Below are 15,840 nucleotides of genomic sequence, written 5' to 3'. Positions count from 1 at the left end.
AGTCAGAGCCAAGGCTCAGACTATAAGAAGACATTTATTTGTAAAATTACAGAGGTAGAAGTAATTTAAAGAAGAAACAGGTTATAGAGGAAACAAGTTATAGAGGCAAAGGAAGGACCCTTGGAGCTTAGAAGTGAGGAAGGCGATGGTGAAGTGCCTGGGTGGGGGGGCAGGGAAAGGTGTGGCCTGCTCCCGGGAGGAAGAGCACTAGGTCCTGTATCCTAAGAGTTTAAGGGTGGAGATGAGGGGAGGTCCCAGGGAATGATCTCAATAGAATATTCAGCAGCTTTCCAGGTGTGTCCTTTCAGGGTCCTGGACTCCACTGATTAATTGGTCAGCACCAGGGCAGGGGGTCATTATCCAGTGCAGCTGGTCCTGAGGTCAGCCACGGTGTCACTTGTCTGGTTTCGCTGCTTTTCTGGGCCTGGAGCTGAAATACAAGTGAGGCCTCTAGGGAGGAAAGGTCAGGGGGTCTAAACCGCATGACCAGCCGTATGCTAGGGGAGGAAAGGTCACCCTGGGGGTGAGGTCCCACCCTACAACTGTCCTTTGCTAGCCCTTGGGGCTTTCCACTCTGGTGACCTTCTGTACCTGCCTCATCTTCCTTGCTCTGCTCACATCTAACTGCCCACCAAGAAGCTGGCTCTCCCAGACCTCAAGTGGGCTGTTCCCTGGGTTCATTGATCTTTAAACAGCAAAACAAGGGAGGTGGATTGACGGATAGTTGAGTAGAGTCACCAGTTGTTAGGGGCTGAATTATGACCCTCAAAAAATTCAAACGTTGAAGCCCTACCCCCACGTGATGGTATTTGGAGCTGAGAACTTTGGAAGGCATTAGGTTTAGATGAAGTCGTAGGAGGAGAGCCAGAGAGCCTTCTTTCTCTCTGCCACGTGAGGACACAGTGAGAAAGCAGCTGTCTACAAGCCAGGGAGGGGCCTCACCAGGAACCAGGTCTGCCAGTACCTCAGCTTCAGAGTCCTCGCCTTCAGAACTGTGAGAAACAGCCTGTTGTTAAGGACACTCAGCCTGTGGTGTCTTGTTATAGCAGCCCCAGCTAAGACACTGACCAGGTGTTCCAGGGACAGGCCTGGGAGTCCTGAACCTGAGAACGACGGCTGCCCCAACGGCCAAGAAGTCTGCCTTTAGCGATGACCTGAGGACATGGCTTTGGCAAGGCCATGCCTAGGTCTTGGGAGAGTGCAAGGAAACAAACACCACTGTTTTAAACTCTCCCATTTCCTTATGAAGTATCCTCAGATTCTGTTGTTTCCTCCTTCCTGAACTGCCCATTTGCAACAGTCCTAACACAGATATCCCTCCTACCCCCGGACCCAAATCCACAAGTGCAGAGTGAGTTTTGTGGCCTTTTTATGAGTGGGGTATTGATAAGATCTGCACATGCGTTTATACTCTGGAGAGAAGAAAGTTGCCAACCACACCTCGGTGTTAGATGAGTGTCTGGCTGTGGTGTTGGTGGTGGGTGGCCCATGGCGCTGGGCCTCTCGCACTGGTGAGATGCTTGTGGGCTGTGGTGTGTCTGGTAGCCCATCACTCCTTTGAAGTTAGAGCATCTCCTGCTTCCAGTTGTAGAACTCTGGCTCCGTTCGTTGGTCTGTTTCTGTACTAGATATATTTGATGCACACGAGCCTTTTCCGGTCCAGGATGATGCTGCTGCAAGTCCGTGGACTTTGCTGAGCATGTGCTACATGCCGGGCTTCACTGGTTGCTGGCACAGCCCTGGTGCCCAGGTGCCCACGGTCCAGTGGAGAGGATGAGGCGGGTCCTTGAGAGGGAGCACAGACAACTCAAACCACTCAGTGTTGTGTAATGCTTCAAAAATAGGGTGATCTTGTTGCTGCCTTTGAAAGAAATTAACTTACTATATACACTTTAATGGTTTTTTTTTTTTTTAAATATCTCTTTATTGCTTTCAGAGAGAGGAAAGGAGAGGGAGAGAGAGAGAGAGAAACATCAATGATGAGAGAGTCATTCATCGAGCCCGCAACCCAGGCATGAGCCCTGACCGGGAATCAAACCCCGATCGCCTGGATCCTAGGTCGACCCTCAACAGCTGAGCCACGCCCGGCCGGGCAATGTTTTTGGTTTAACATGTACTGTGAAGCCTCTTTTTATACATGTTTTTAAGGGATATTGTAAGAGGTAAGGAGTACGAATGTATAAACCTGGAAGTTGTGTTCAACCAGGCCTGTTGCAAGGGGCAGTGCCCCTGGGCCGCCAGCAGAGCCTGCTCGAGAGGCTCTTCCCTGTGACCTGGGCTGAGGCTCCCCCTGAGGCCCCTCATTCTTAATGGGGAAAGAAACTGTGAGCCACTGAGAGCCGTGTGCTGCTTGGGGCTTGTGTCACTTGGAATAGCAGCATAATTACAAGTATTTTTGTCATTTGTGTGGAGGCTGTGGGAATTCCCCGTGTCGGGGAGGCAGGATGTCCACAGAGCAGAGCTGGGTAACCCGACGGCAGCCCTGGGACAGGGGTCACAAATCCCGTGTGGAGGTGGGGAGGGCGGGCTCCAGAGGGCCGCTTCCTTGTCAGCTGGCAAACTGCAGTCCAGGATGTGGGAAACCAGGATGTCATAAGGCCGTAAACACAGGATTCATGACATTTGGAGAATGAACCCATGTTCTGGGGTTTACTTTTGTCGTTTAATCCCGGTCTCTTTTTTTGCTACCACCCAGGTGCGACGCTGGAGGAGATAAGCCAGCACTGGGACTGGCTGGAGCAGAACCTCCTCCACACCTTGTCTGTCTTTGACAACAAAGAGGACATCGCCAGTTTTGTCAAAGGGAAGGTAAAGGTAGGTGTGTCGATTGCAGTGTTTCTCCCCATTGTCTCATCTTTCTTTTAACTTCCCTATGACATTTTGAACACATGCATTTTCAATTCTATTCGAAGAGTTTTCTCCCCTGTAATTGAACTTCTTGGCTTAATACACAGAACCAAATGAGTTCCACTTGTTACCTGTACAGCTGAAATGTAAAAAAGACCTTATTCTCAGGCTGAGTTTTTTATCCTATATAGAAGTGAAGGTCATTTTTTGTCTTAGGGAAAAAAATATTAAGCTTTTTTTGCAGAATGTTATTTGACTTTTTTGTAAAGAAAACATGTCTTTATTAATTTCAGAGAGAGGAAGGGAGGAGAGAGAGAGAAACCTCAGTGATGAGAGTCACTGATCGGCTGCCTCCTGCACACCCCCTGCTGGGGCTCGAACATGTGCCCTGGCCAGGAATTGAGCCGGAATCTCCTGGATCCTAGGTCGATGCTCAGCTGCTGAGCCATGCCGGCTGGGCTTATTTGACTTTTTAAATTAGTTATTCCCAACTTTTTGGCAGTTGTGACATCTTGTGACTCTTTGTTTCATTGGACCTAGCACTGTCCTCCTCCTGAAAGTATTTTCTCTTAAAATATGTTAATTGAATGGAACTAAAGCTAGTTAAGTTTTGAGCTGGCAAGAGGAGACTGTTTTGGGAAGTATCTGCTGATATCTCCTGTGAATTACATCTCACATAACTGGTCTCATTGCAGTAACGTGATCAGTAGCCATTGTTTTAATAACCTGATGAGGCAGGAAAATGCTGTTTCCTATTCAAAATTTAACTCTCTTCTTAAGCACTTGCAGACAGTAGCCTGTCGTACAGTTTCCCCCCTTTAGGGTAGAACATTCCAGACCAATGACTGTTGGGTTGTTTTTTCTTCAAGAGTTTTCCTTTTCAGTACTTAGTGCTTAGGCTTCAGTAAGGGAGTCAACATGAATTCTTGGTGTTACAGCGTCAATACAGAATCATCCTTTCCCTTTGGGGGTTGGGGTACTTGTGGGATCAGATGGAAAACAGCCTCCTGAATCCAGTCAGGGTGCGACTGTGTTGACTGGTGCCCTCTTGGTATTGCCTCTGGCCTGTTGGGTTATGGGGTGAGAGGCTGGGTGGGGTGTGTTTAGCGTTTGGGCTCCCCCTCACCTGGGCTGACTTTCTGTGACAGGGTTCCCTGGGTGGGGGTCGCAGTGGAGCTTAGCTACAGAAACGCCTGTTTTGCAGTTGTTTTTCACACTGTCCCCCCTTTTCTTGGTCTAACATGAGTTGTGGTGGTTTTTTGATTTAGGTGTTTCTCTTCTTAGTTTGGAGGAAGGATGCTAATTTCTGGTACCGTGGCTTTAGGAGCGCTTCGGTAGGGGAAGAGAAAACCTAGGGTCTGGGGCTGCAGCCCTGGAAATTAAACTGACCGAAGTCAGATTAACAAGAGAAAAACAGTTTATTAACACATGCATCGGGCAAACACACGGGAAAGGCTCAGCGATGAGTAAGTCAGAGGGGTGGTTAGAACTTGGGGCTTGTATGGCATCTTTTTTTTTTTTTTTTTTAAACATATCTCTATTGATTTCAGAGAGAGGAAAGGAGAGGGAGAGAGAGAGAGAGATAGAAACATCAATGATCGAGCCCGCAACCCAGGCATGCGCCCTGACCGGGAATCGAACCCCGATCGCCTGGATCCCAGGGCCACGTTCAACCGCTGAGCCCCGCCGGCCGGGCTGTATAGCATCTTAACAACAGTATATTTGTAGAGGGGCCAAGGCGATGGAAAAGGAATTTAGGCTTCTGGGGTGGCAGGCTGTCAGAAGGTAGATACACGGTGGGAACTCACGGGAGGCAGGGGCTCTCTCAGTGTGGTTTGTTGTGCGGATCCCTCAGTTCTGTCTCTGGCTGGTCTGAGTGTGAAGCTGTCTCCAACTGCTTTGGAAATATTTAGAACCTCAGAAACCTCCACCAGTGGGCCCCTTTCCCACTTGGGAAGACTGGAATATATAGCGAGAGTCACATGTATGAAGTATCACACAGTTATGCATTGTTAGCGTTATACGAAAGTTTGGAACCTAATGTGGAAGATGACTTGTCAGTTTCTTTGTTTTGTTTTAAAGACTAACTTTTAACTCCAACATGGGTGGTTCCTTAGTGTTGCTGCACTGAGCTCACATGCTAACCGTTGGATCTTCATGTCCCTGCAGGGACGGGCAGGCAGGTGTCATAAAATAGTCATTTGTTTGGGAACCAGAGTTAGCAGTCAGTGATTCGCCCAAGCCTCACGGCTGGAGGTGCCAGTGGGAGACCTGTTCTTAGGTCTCCGTCCCCAGCCTGTGTCTTTCCCTGTGCTGTGTTTCTGGGTGGTGGGCGACATTCGGTGAGCCGTTCTTACAATCCTGCTGTCTGCTGAGCAGGGAAGACTCCTTCCCACGTCCGTCCCTGCCACCCGGCCCTCCCCCTGAACCAGGGCTGCTGTCTTTGTGTGTGTCAGGCTCTGATTGCGGAGGAGACCAGCAGTCGGCTTGCGGAGCAGGAAGAGGAGCCGGAGAAGTTCCGAGAGGCCTTGGTCAAGTTTGAGGCCAGGTTCAACTTCCCCGAGGCAGAGAAGCTGATCACCTATTACTCCTGCTGCTGCTGGAAGGGCAGGGTCCCTCGCCAGGGCTGGCTGTACCTCAGCGTCAACCACCTCTGCTTCTACTCCTTCTTCCTGGGCAAGGAGCGTAAGTGAGCCGACGCCGCGCCGGCCCGGGGGTTCGGTCCTTCACAGAGCCGATGGCCTTGGGGTGCTTAGCATTGGTCCTGAGATAAGTCTTTGATAAGAGGAGTTAGACCATAGAAGATTTCAGTAAGTAATGAGATGATGATAACAGGTGATATTTGATTAATTTCTAAATAACTTCTGCAGAAAATTATATTTAATTATATATACAACTACCACTAAGGGGATTTGATTTTGTGAGAGTTCATTTTTTCTACTGCCTTAAGAAACATTTCTGTGTAGTCCACTTCACATAGCTACTGAAGGGATTTTACTACTATATATTGCTTTGAAAACTGTTATAACTGACGGCCCAGTAGTTCTCAATAAAGGAGCGGAACACATTGCTGCTGCTTAACATGGGCTGTTTCAGAAACTCCCAGCTCTGCGCGTCATGGCTGCTCTTGGGAAAGGAGCTGGGCGGACAGTTGTTTCTAGGAGGCGACCCTTCACCGGGGCCCCGAGAGTCAGGCAGTGGTTCACGTTTCACCCCATCTCCACTGAGCTACCGGATGAGACCCTGGAGTCCCGGGTGAAGAGGAAGAGCCGTAGTGCCAATGGTATTTGAATTTTTAAAAAGATGTTCTCAGTGAGACTTCCTTTGGAACCAAATATTGCTTCAAGTGCCCACTCAGGATGGTATGGGTGTTGTGTTCATACGTAACTACACACACAAATATTTTCTTTTTATTCCTGCATTTCAGTTTACGTTTCAACTTGAGCCCGAGGGAGGGGCTCCACTTGAACTCGCCCCGGCCGGCGTCCTGCAGGTCGCCCTTCCCTCCTCCCAGGCCGCCAGCCTCGGGCTGATGCTGGGGCTCGTACGCCGCTGGCACCGCCCCCCCACTCCAGCTGCAGTGTGTTCCCACCTACCCTTGGCCATCCCTGCTCATCTACCTTCTGAATGCTTCTCAGAATTAGCACCCCGTCTTTCCTCTGCTTTCCCATTCTTATGTCTGTCTGGAAACGCCTCTTCATCCTTAGAATTCAGTTCAGATTTTATCACCTCTGGGGGCCTTCCCCTTGTCACTGGAACCATGTTTGTGATTCTGTTTTGGGTCCTGCTAAGTCGCTGGTGCCTTTTTTGTTTTCATGTGTGTTTTCCCTACTTGAACAAGCTCCCGAAGGGCAGGGCTTTTCACAAAGTACATGCTTAATGGATGAAAATTGATGGTGTAGAAGGAGAGTGAGAGTGTGTGTGTATGTGTATGTGTGGGAGTGTGTGTGTGTGAATGTGTGTGTGTGTGTGTGTGTGTGTGTGTGAAGGACTTTATGTGAAAGAACTAGAAAAAGTAGCTTTGTGAAGAAGCTTATTCTCTAGCCCAGTGATTTCCGGTCACTGTGCTGCAAGAATCTTGAAAGCTTGTGACACCTGACCATTCGTCAGGGCCCTGGCCTCTTTTCCCTGAGATGGTCAAATTAAAAAATGACGACAGCCAACAGTAGCCGCCCAGTGTGAATGGATCAAAATTATGCCTATTTGTGGGGTCAGATTGGCAAAATATTTGATATATTTTTGGGTGTGCCACAGAATTTTAGTAATTAGTTTGTGTGCCATGAGATGAAAAAGGTTGAAATTTGGGGCTCTAGCCTAATGTAGAAATGCAGCCTTTTAAATTAACACATTAGCCCTGTCCGGTTTCACTCGGGTTAGAGTGTTAGCCTATGGAACTCAGGGGTCCTGGGTTCGATTCTAGCCAAGGGCACGTGCCTCGGTTGCAGGCTCTCTCTCTCTTTTCCACTCTTTCTCTCTGAACAGCAATGGAAAAAAATGTCCTCAGGTGAGGATTAAAGTAAATAAATAAATAAAATTAATGCATTGAAGACATTATTGTGAAATAAATGGAAAGACATGGTAGGAAGGAAAACACTTCATGGCCCCTCCTTTATTTCAAAAGGGAAATGAGTTATCTTCCAGTTACTTACCAGTCATTGTCACTAAGCCTAATTTTGTTAGGGTGATAAAACTTGGGAAAAATAAGTGATTCCCCATATTTGAGAACATTTATCAGTTTAAGTTGCTGTCTGTGTGTCTCCTGTGCTCTGCAGTGGCACCCTCGCCAGCTGTACTGGAAACCTTTCTGAGGCTAGAACATTGTTCATAAGGGAACTTTGTCCTGCGTTCCTTTAAAAAGAGCTCCAGAAGAACTGCTTGCACCCTGCGACTCTGACAGCTGTCACATGACCCAGTCTGAATGTTAAGCCCATTCCCCTGTATGAGATCGTGAATAATCTCCTGTGCACTTCTTTTTCATAGCTTATGCAATGACTGCTCTTGAGACCAGCATTTATGTGGATTGAAAAATTTCTGCATATTTTGCGAAAATTTAAGTTTAACTACTTTTGAGAAAATTTCCGCGACGTTAACTTGGTATTTCAGAATGATGTTCCTTGTTCGTATGCAGTAGCCAGCAACCTGGGAAGTTTCACTTAAACCTTCAAGAAAATCTCTAGGACAGGAGCTGGGCTCCAGCATATGGCTGCCAAGCAGTTTGGGGCTTGCTCTTTCCTGCTCTGGTTTCAAAGGTTTGCGTTTTAGTGTAAGGAAAGCCTTGGACGGCTGATGACGCGCACAAGTTTGGGGTAAATTTTGGAGTAAAATATGTATTTGCTCTCCTTTCCTTCAGTTAAACTTGTAATCCCTTGGGTTGATATCCAGAAGTTAGAAAAAACATCCAACGTCTTTCTGACGGCGACGATCCGAGTCACCACGCAGAGTAAGGAGCGGGACTTCTCCATGTTCCTGAACCTCGAGGAGGTGTTCAAGGTCATGGAGCAGCTGGCCGATGTGACGCTGCGCAGGCTGCTGGATAACGAGGGCTTCGACCTGGACCCGGACCTGCGGGAGCCCAGCCAGATCACCAAGAGGTCAGAGCTCGGGCCAGGCGCCCCTCCCCATGGGCCAGCCTCCTACCCTGGGGACTGTTAGGAGGCAGGGGAGGGTTCCTGTGTACGGGGTGTGTGTGTGTGTGTGTGTTGGCCTTGACCAAGAGTGTTCTTGGCAGCATTTTGGTCCCATTTGTGACATCGAGGTTGTCCTTAATGATGGGGAAACCAGGAAAATGGCGGAAATGAAAACTGAAAATGGCAAGGTAGAAAATACTGTCTTTTCTATGATGGAAAATCTGTTTAAGGAAAGGTAAGCCTAGCCTTTAAGCAACTGGAAAGAGCCCAGAGCACCAGGGAATTAGAATTGAGTTGGTAGGTCAAATTGAACTTCTCAATGACAAGAATAATACGAATTTCCCCCTCGTTGGTGGGGCGTTGTTAGCCTGAGTTATACTAGATTTAAATTTCCCTCGTGGCAGAATCCAGATTCTCTTGTGTTGTTGTTCATGGCAGAGATACAGTAATTGGCAACAAATACTATTCATTTCCTTTATGCCATAGACTTTGATTTCTGGGTTCAGTTCCTTCTTTTTTCAGGTGTTATTTCAAAATTGATTTTCATAAAAAAATACTTCTAGAAAATGTAATACGGTAGCCTCATGATGGAATTCCATTCAGCATTGGGCTTTATTAGTAAACATTAAGAACATTTGTGTTTTCATATTATAGGAAGCATTTTCGGCACAGCTGGGCTTATTTTGGTACCAAATCATCATCATAGACATGCTTACTAAGAGTGTCAGTTAACACTATTATTTGTTTGCCCCAAGTTGATACTAGTCATGGAGACTTGTGAGGTGGTTGCTTGAGGTATTTGTCACATTAAAGAAGTTCAACTTCAGTATCTAATATTGAAGCTGTGGTGTCCGAGCTCAGCTGTGATTTTGGCTTTGTGGTTTGACTGGGCAGCTGCAGAGCTGACACAGGTTAGCTAGGACCCGGGTCCTCCGGAGAACAAGTTAGCCCGTACAGCGCTGTCCTGGTTGGGTACGGAGTCACCAATGCTATTTGAATGTTAGTGGTCATTAAAAATTTTTTTTTTTTATTGTGGTGAAAGACATTTAACATAAAATTTACTGTGTTGACCATTTTTAAATGTGCTGTTCAGTGGTATTAACTGCATTCCTGTTGTTGCACAACCTTCGCCACAGTCCATCCCTAGGACTCTCTTCACCTTGCAGACTGAAATCTGTCCCTGTTGAGTAGCAACCCCCCTTCCCTCCTTCCCCAGCTCCTGCAGCTGCCATTCTGCTTTCATTGGTATGAATTTGACTACTCTGGGGACTTCATATAAGTGGAATCATGCAGTGTTTGACCTTTGTGACTGGCTTATTTCACTCAGCATAATGTCCCCAAAGGTTCATCCTTCTTGTGGCAAGTGTCAGAATTTCCTTCCTTTTACGAGTAAGCATTTCATTGCATGTACAGACCACCTTTTGCTACCCATTCGTCCATCCCTGGCTGTTGTAAGTTCCTTCTACCTCCTGGCTGTGTGAGTGATGCTGCTGTGAATGTGAGGGTACATATCTCTCAGGACCCTGCTTTCAGTTCTTTGGATGTACGCCCGGAAGCAGAACTGCTGAATCAGATGTGATTCTGTGCTTCATTTCTTAGAAACCACTAGTCATTAAAATTTTTTTTGCCCTGGCCGGTGTGGCTCAGTTGGTTGGAGCGTGGTACCATGTACAGGAAGGTTGCCGGTGTGATTCCTGATTGGGGCACATGCCTAGGTTGCGGGTTCAATCCCTGATTGTGGTGCATATGGGAGGCAACTGCTCGATGTTTCTCACATCAGTGTGTCTGTCTGTCTCTCTCTCTGTAGAATCAGTAAGAAGAAAAGTTTTATTATTCATTTATTTTAACATTCCTATTATTGCTTACACACATGTATTGTCTTCTCTGAACATTTAGGGGAAAGTTTCTTTCTAACTAGTGGTCTCAGAACAGCAGTGTGTAGAGTTTTCATGAGGAAAGAGCAGGAAGATCAAAGGCCTGTAGCATTTAAGACCCTTTTGGTAAAATCATCCATTTGGAAGAAAATTCATCAGTGTTGGCAGTTTTCAGAATCAGGTGACTTCTACCGGGCCGTCCCCAGCCTCCTACCCTGGGAACTGTTAGGAAGCAGGGGAGGGCTCCTGCGTACAGAATGGGGGGGGATGTGTTGGCACTGACCATGAGTGTTCTTGGCAGCATTTTGGTCCCATTTGTGACATCGAGGTTGTCCTTAATGATGGGGAAACCAGGAAAATGGCGGAAATGAAAACTGAAAATGGCAAGGTAGAAAATACTGTCTTTTCTATGATGGAAAATCTGTTTAAGGAAGGGTAAGCCTAGCCTTTAAGCAACTGGAAAGAGGCTGACGCACCTAGGAATTAGAATTGAGTTGGTAGGTCAAATTGGACTTCTCAGTGACAAGAATAACACGAATTTGCACACATAGTGAAAGAACTAGCTTTACCCAGAGCAAAAGTTAAGATTTTGAATTTATGCAAGTTGAAAAGCCATATGAATCTTACGTCCACGTCAGTGTCCGCTTGAGGTATTTTCTTTATATATATATATGTATGTATATGTATATATATACCTACACATATGTGTGTGTGTGTGTATTTTTTTTTAATTGATTTTAGAGAAAGGAAGGGAGAGGGAGAGAGAGAGAGAAACATCAATGAGAGAGCCACTGATCGGCTGCCTCCCGACTGGGGATCGAGCCCGCACCCCGGGCACGTGCCCTGACCAGGAGTCGAACCCTGATCTCCTGGATCCTAGGTCGACGCTCAACCGCTGAGCCACGCTGGCCGGGCCTGAGGTATTTTCTTAAAGTGACAGGAGGAGGACCTGGTAAAGAATGGGATCCTGCTCAGCAGGTCACTGCCCACCCTGCTGTTAACTGAGCTGTAAAGATACAAGTGGGCATTGAACTGTCTGCACATAAAATTTGAATATAGTAAATCAAAGTGTCGTTTAAAGGGTGTGATTGTTGGAAAAATTTACTTCTTATTAGTAAGAATAAAAGTTCGACATAGGAAGTTAGAGCTGATCACAAGAGAGGCCCTGGGACTAGGCCGAGGGCCACCGGGGACCAGAAGCGACGGCTGGGCGGGAAGGGCCGGCGCTGCCACGTCACGGGCTCCCGTGGGAGGCTTTCAGCGGGTGGGTGCCTCCTGCAGGGAGAGGGGACAGCCCGTTCTCAGTGGGCCCGTCCTCTAGAGATGGTGGCGGTGCGTGGGGGTGCCCAGGGCCCCCTGACGGTGTCTTCCTTCTGTCACGGTGCTGGAACTAAGCACCCTTCCTGTGCCCACGCTAAAGCACCTGGCGTCTGGGCCCCGGGGCGTCCTTCCTCTGCCTCTTACTGCTCGCCTCGCTTGTGTGTGTGGACAGTGAAGATTTCACGAGTGGGCTTGTATTCGCACTTTCGCTTGTTTCCTGTATAATGTTGGTTATAAATCCATTTAGTCTCCTTTTTTATGCTAACGATCACCTCTCATTCCCTACATGGGAAACTAAATATTAGTGTTCAAATGAAACCTGAAACCCTGAGTGGCCCTCACGCCCTGCAGGGTTCAACGCGGGGAGCGCACTTTCCGGACTGCGTCTGTCACACAGTGTTTGGGACACGCATGTGGAGGCTTCCCTGCAGGTGCTCCTGGCCCCCCATCCCCTGGCTCCCTCAGTTTTATTCTCTTTGAAGTCTTCTGTCGTAAGAATGTTAAGTTCTTCCCCAAGGGACTGTGTAGCGTGTCCTTGCAGCCTGTTACATTTATTTTTTGTCATGTCAAGTAACCCTTTTGCTACTAGTACCCAGTGGGTCCATGGCCGTGTTCTGCAACGCGGAGTTGACTCCGTGTTGGCATTTTAGAATGTGTTAAAACTTTACAATTTCTTCATGAATACTTTGAATTTTTTAAATTTAAGGAATCTTTTTACCACATACACACAAATATAATTTTCTTGACTTCACAAATACTCTCTTCCCCTTTCAGGAGAGAATTTGAGGAGGGGGGATTTGGGTGCACCTCTTAATAAGCATGTAGCTGTCCAGAGCTGGACAATCTCATGTTTGTTAAATTGGAACTTTGGCTCTTTCAAACTCAATTTTAAATTTCACCCACGCTGTTTAATTTTATTTTTAACACTGAAGTCAAGTCAATTGTTCAAAGTCTGTAAGAAAGAAGGCTACAGCAACGTCCCTCGAATGCCCTCTGGGGAGTAGGGCCTAAAACAGCAGCCTGGTGTGGAAGCTGCTGCCACTTACACAGTTCACTGGTTTTTGTGCCAATATTTCTCAGACTTCAGGGCAAGTCTTGTCATTTGACCTAACTTATGAGTAAGGTAACTAACCCAAATTATATTTCTTGAAACTTGTTTTACTTCTACGGCACTTTGATAAAATGGCCAGTAACCAACTTCTTTACTGGCAAGAGGCTCTGTGGACCGTGAGCTGGAGTGTGTGTTAAGTGTGGAATCTGTAATGGTGCTGTTTTCTCATGTAAGTGACTGCTCAGACGTTCAAAATTTAAAAATTCCAAATATTTTGATGGTCATTTGCAGGTAGTAATCTAGAAAATATTCAAAGAAAATTTGAAAACCAATTGTATTTAACTAGCCTCAAATTGTATGACCATGATGTATAATGAAGAATTTGAAACAGTGAAAAAACAAAGAAAGTAGGGGAGAGAGAAAAGGGTCCCGGTGGGGCTGGCGGTGAAGCTGCCCGCGGGCTGACGGTGCCTGGGGCTCGCCCCAGACACGCAGCAGAGCTGGGGTGCAGGCATGTTTCACTGCGCACTGCACTTTGACTTTCTCCAAAAGGGAAGGGCGTGCTACTGCCTACCAGTTCCCCTCCAGTTCTCATGTGCAGCTTTTGGTCCCGGAGACCTGGGCCTGGGGACATAAACAGGTAATGACTCAGTTAACTTGACATCCTGCCAAGAGAACCCAGGTTTCAAGTTTAGGAAAACAGTCTCGTGCCAAGGGCCTGGTTAGGGTGTTGGGAGGGTCCCCAGGCTCTCTTGTGGATGTATTTCCACTTCCCTTCCCAGATAATGGCTTTGGAAAGGTGCCTGTGGGGTCATGAGCCTGTGGTTGTGGACTTGTCCTGATGGCTTCTGTGCTTGCTGCTGAGGGACTTAACGGGCTCAGCGGGGCAAGGCTTGCGTCCGCGGAGCGGAGTGGGGTGGGTGGGACGGTGCGCTGTCACCCAGGATCAGGAGGACAGGTGCTTCACAGTGGAGGGCCTGGCCAGGGGTGCTCCAGTGTGTAGTCCCCGAGAGTCCAGGAGGGCAGGGGACTCCCAGAGAGAATGGAAGGAGGGAGGGAATAAATGGATTGGTCCTGAAATTTTCAAACAGAAAATATCAATTCTGAAGTTGTGAATGATGGGGTGAGAACAGTGTAACCAACTAGTTTTTTGTGGGGGATATTGGAGAGGTGATATTGGGCATCACTAAGTGGAAATTAAATAATATTTTATTAAAATCTGTTTGGATGGGTGAAAATGCTGGAGGAAAACTCAATCCCCACAGGGTAGTGGGTGGAAACTCTTATTCACGATGTAAGCCAGCTGTTCCTACTGGTACCTAAAGGTGGACAGTGGTTGCCAAGGGGCTGGTGTCCTTAGCAGTCATCCCCCACCCCCCTGTTGCCTGGCTCACACTTAACTCCCCTGTGGCTTTTCAGACCATCCTCAGCCTCCCCCGCCCAGCTTCACCGTCCCTGCTGTTCCCCTGGGCCCCGCTGGGAAAGCCCAAGCTCGCTGTGGGCAGTGTGTTTCACTGTGTCCTGATCCTGGCGCAGAGTCTGCTTGGAGCAGTCGAGACATCCACTGGGGCTCCTACAGGCCTGAACAGCCCCCTTCAGGGGAGCTCTCCCCGCTGCGGCCACCTGGAAGCTCTGTGGTCATAGGTATTCTCTGGGACAAAGTGGCGAGCAGATGATGAAGGCAGGAGCCTTTTCTGTGGTGGGAAAGTGCTTTCTGATGCCCCGTTACTGAGGTCCTGGCCTGTCGGGGCTCGGGATGGGTTTTCACGGGCAGCGGGGCACTGGGCACCGCGGCCTGCCATCTTGGAGTGGGCCGCGCGTCCCGCCGTCTGCAGCTGCCTCTCTGCCGTGCTCCCTGAGGCTTCACCAGCAGCTTTGTTCTTCCCTGTCCGTGGAGCTCCCAGGGGATTGTAGAGGAAAGATGTTTTGAGTAAACACACAGTTGAGAAATGCAGTGTTTTATGCGCAGACTCGGGCTTAGGAAAAGCACCCCTACCCTTCCTGCCCAGTGTGAAGGGGGCCGGTTCTTGATGTCCCCAGGGTGTCACTGCATTGGGCCTGGGTCTGTGGGTGGGCACCTCACGGGAGCCTGTGGAAATCTTGGTGTCTTTCTTGATGAGGCAAACTGGCTGTGGAGGGTGGAGTTATTCCAGGGGCAGGAGTATGGCTCGAGGCTTTCTGTCCAGCACAGAGCAAGGTCTTTGCACCCTGAGCCGGGGAGAGCCCGCCTGCACCAGCCTGCCACATGGCTGACCTTGGGGAAGCTTCTGGCCTCGAAGCAGCTTTAAGCCTCTGACACAGTAGGTTTGTGGAGTGAAGGACATGGGGGAGTGAGAGCTGGTGTGTGAGCCTAACACAGCTCTGTCCCAGAGCGTTCTGAAACCTCTGGGGAAGAGCGAGGGAAGCCTGCTTTTGCTACATCTTCACCTAATCTGAAACGGGGAGCTCTGGGTTCACGGAGAAATAAGAGAAGTACCTACCCCTTGATGTTGGGGTCTGTGGTCTTAGGAGTTAAACCTGAATTTTAAAATGTGTGCGTGTAGTCTAGAATTTTCTGCAGAGCTGTCACGCATGATTATACATATTGACTTTGGCTCACCAGCACACTCGATGGCTATTGCTCCGGGTTCTGGGGACCCCGTGTTTGTTCTGGCCCCTTGATGCAGAAGGGTCTGCGGCCCCTTCCCCTGCTGTGCTCAGCGGGAGCTGGGGCAGCTGCACCAACAGTGTGGACGGTGGGCAGTCAGTGTTGTGTGCTGCTGGCCCGTTTCCAGCCTTAGGGGGCGCTTCTGCCAAGGCTTCCAGCCCTGAGATCACGTACCGCTCAGAAACCGCTCAACTCACCCTTTTACTATTTATTTTTTTATAAAAGCAAGCAAGAATTTACTGGCTGCACCTAGAACACACAGGGCAGTGAGACAAGGAGGAGCATAGGAGAGGCAGCGGAGAGCCTGGCTGGGCTGCTCGGGCTCACTGGGAAGTCAGAGAGAAGGGGCCCTGAGACAGGTTCAGGGATAAGCCCCGACTAGTTGCCGCTGCTCATTGCTCCCCTGGTTGCAAGTCCCGTGGGGTACCTTGGAGTTTAGGAGATGCAGGCCTACAGGGGAAGGAGAGCGGAAAG

The 15,840-nt window shown here is 48.5% G+C and overlaps 1 protein-coding gene and 1 pseudogene across 3 annotated transcripts in view; both read left to right on the top strand.

Moving 5' to 3' along the window:
- TBC1D8 (TBC1 domain family member 8) overlaps positions 1–15,840 on the top strand; it is a 107,629-nt gene that overhangs the window by 59,850 nt on the left and 31,939 nt on the right. For all 3 annotated transcript variants that reach the window (XM_087823732.1, XM_087823731.1, XM_087823730.1), the window contains exons 3-5: positions 2,696–2,814; positions 5,304–5,532; positions 8,198–8,438. In XM_087823732.1, the coding sequence (XP_087679858.1) occupies positions 2,696–2,814; positions 5,304–5,532; positions 8,198–8,438 (589 nt within the window). The remainder of the gene's footprint in view (positions 1–2,695; positions 2,815–5,303; positions 5,533–8,197; positions 8,439–15,840) is intronic.
- LOC107532688 (vacuolar protein sorting-associated protein 26A-like) lies at positions 8,633–14,363 on the top strand (annotated as a pseudogene).

The sequence above is a fragment of the Miniopterus natalensis genome, chromosome 13 (assembly GCF_054644295.1).
Source record: "Miniopterus natalensis isolate mMinNat1 chromosome 13, mMinNat1.hap1, whole genome shotgun sequence".
Taxonomy (NCBI): domain Eukaryota; kingdom Metazoa; phylum Chordata; class Mammalia; order Chiroptera; family Miniopteridae; genus Miniopterus; species Miniopterus natalensis.
Note: the sequence above shows the minus strand (reverse complement) of the source record. Positions and strands in the feature narration are given on the sequence as shown.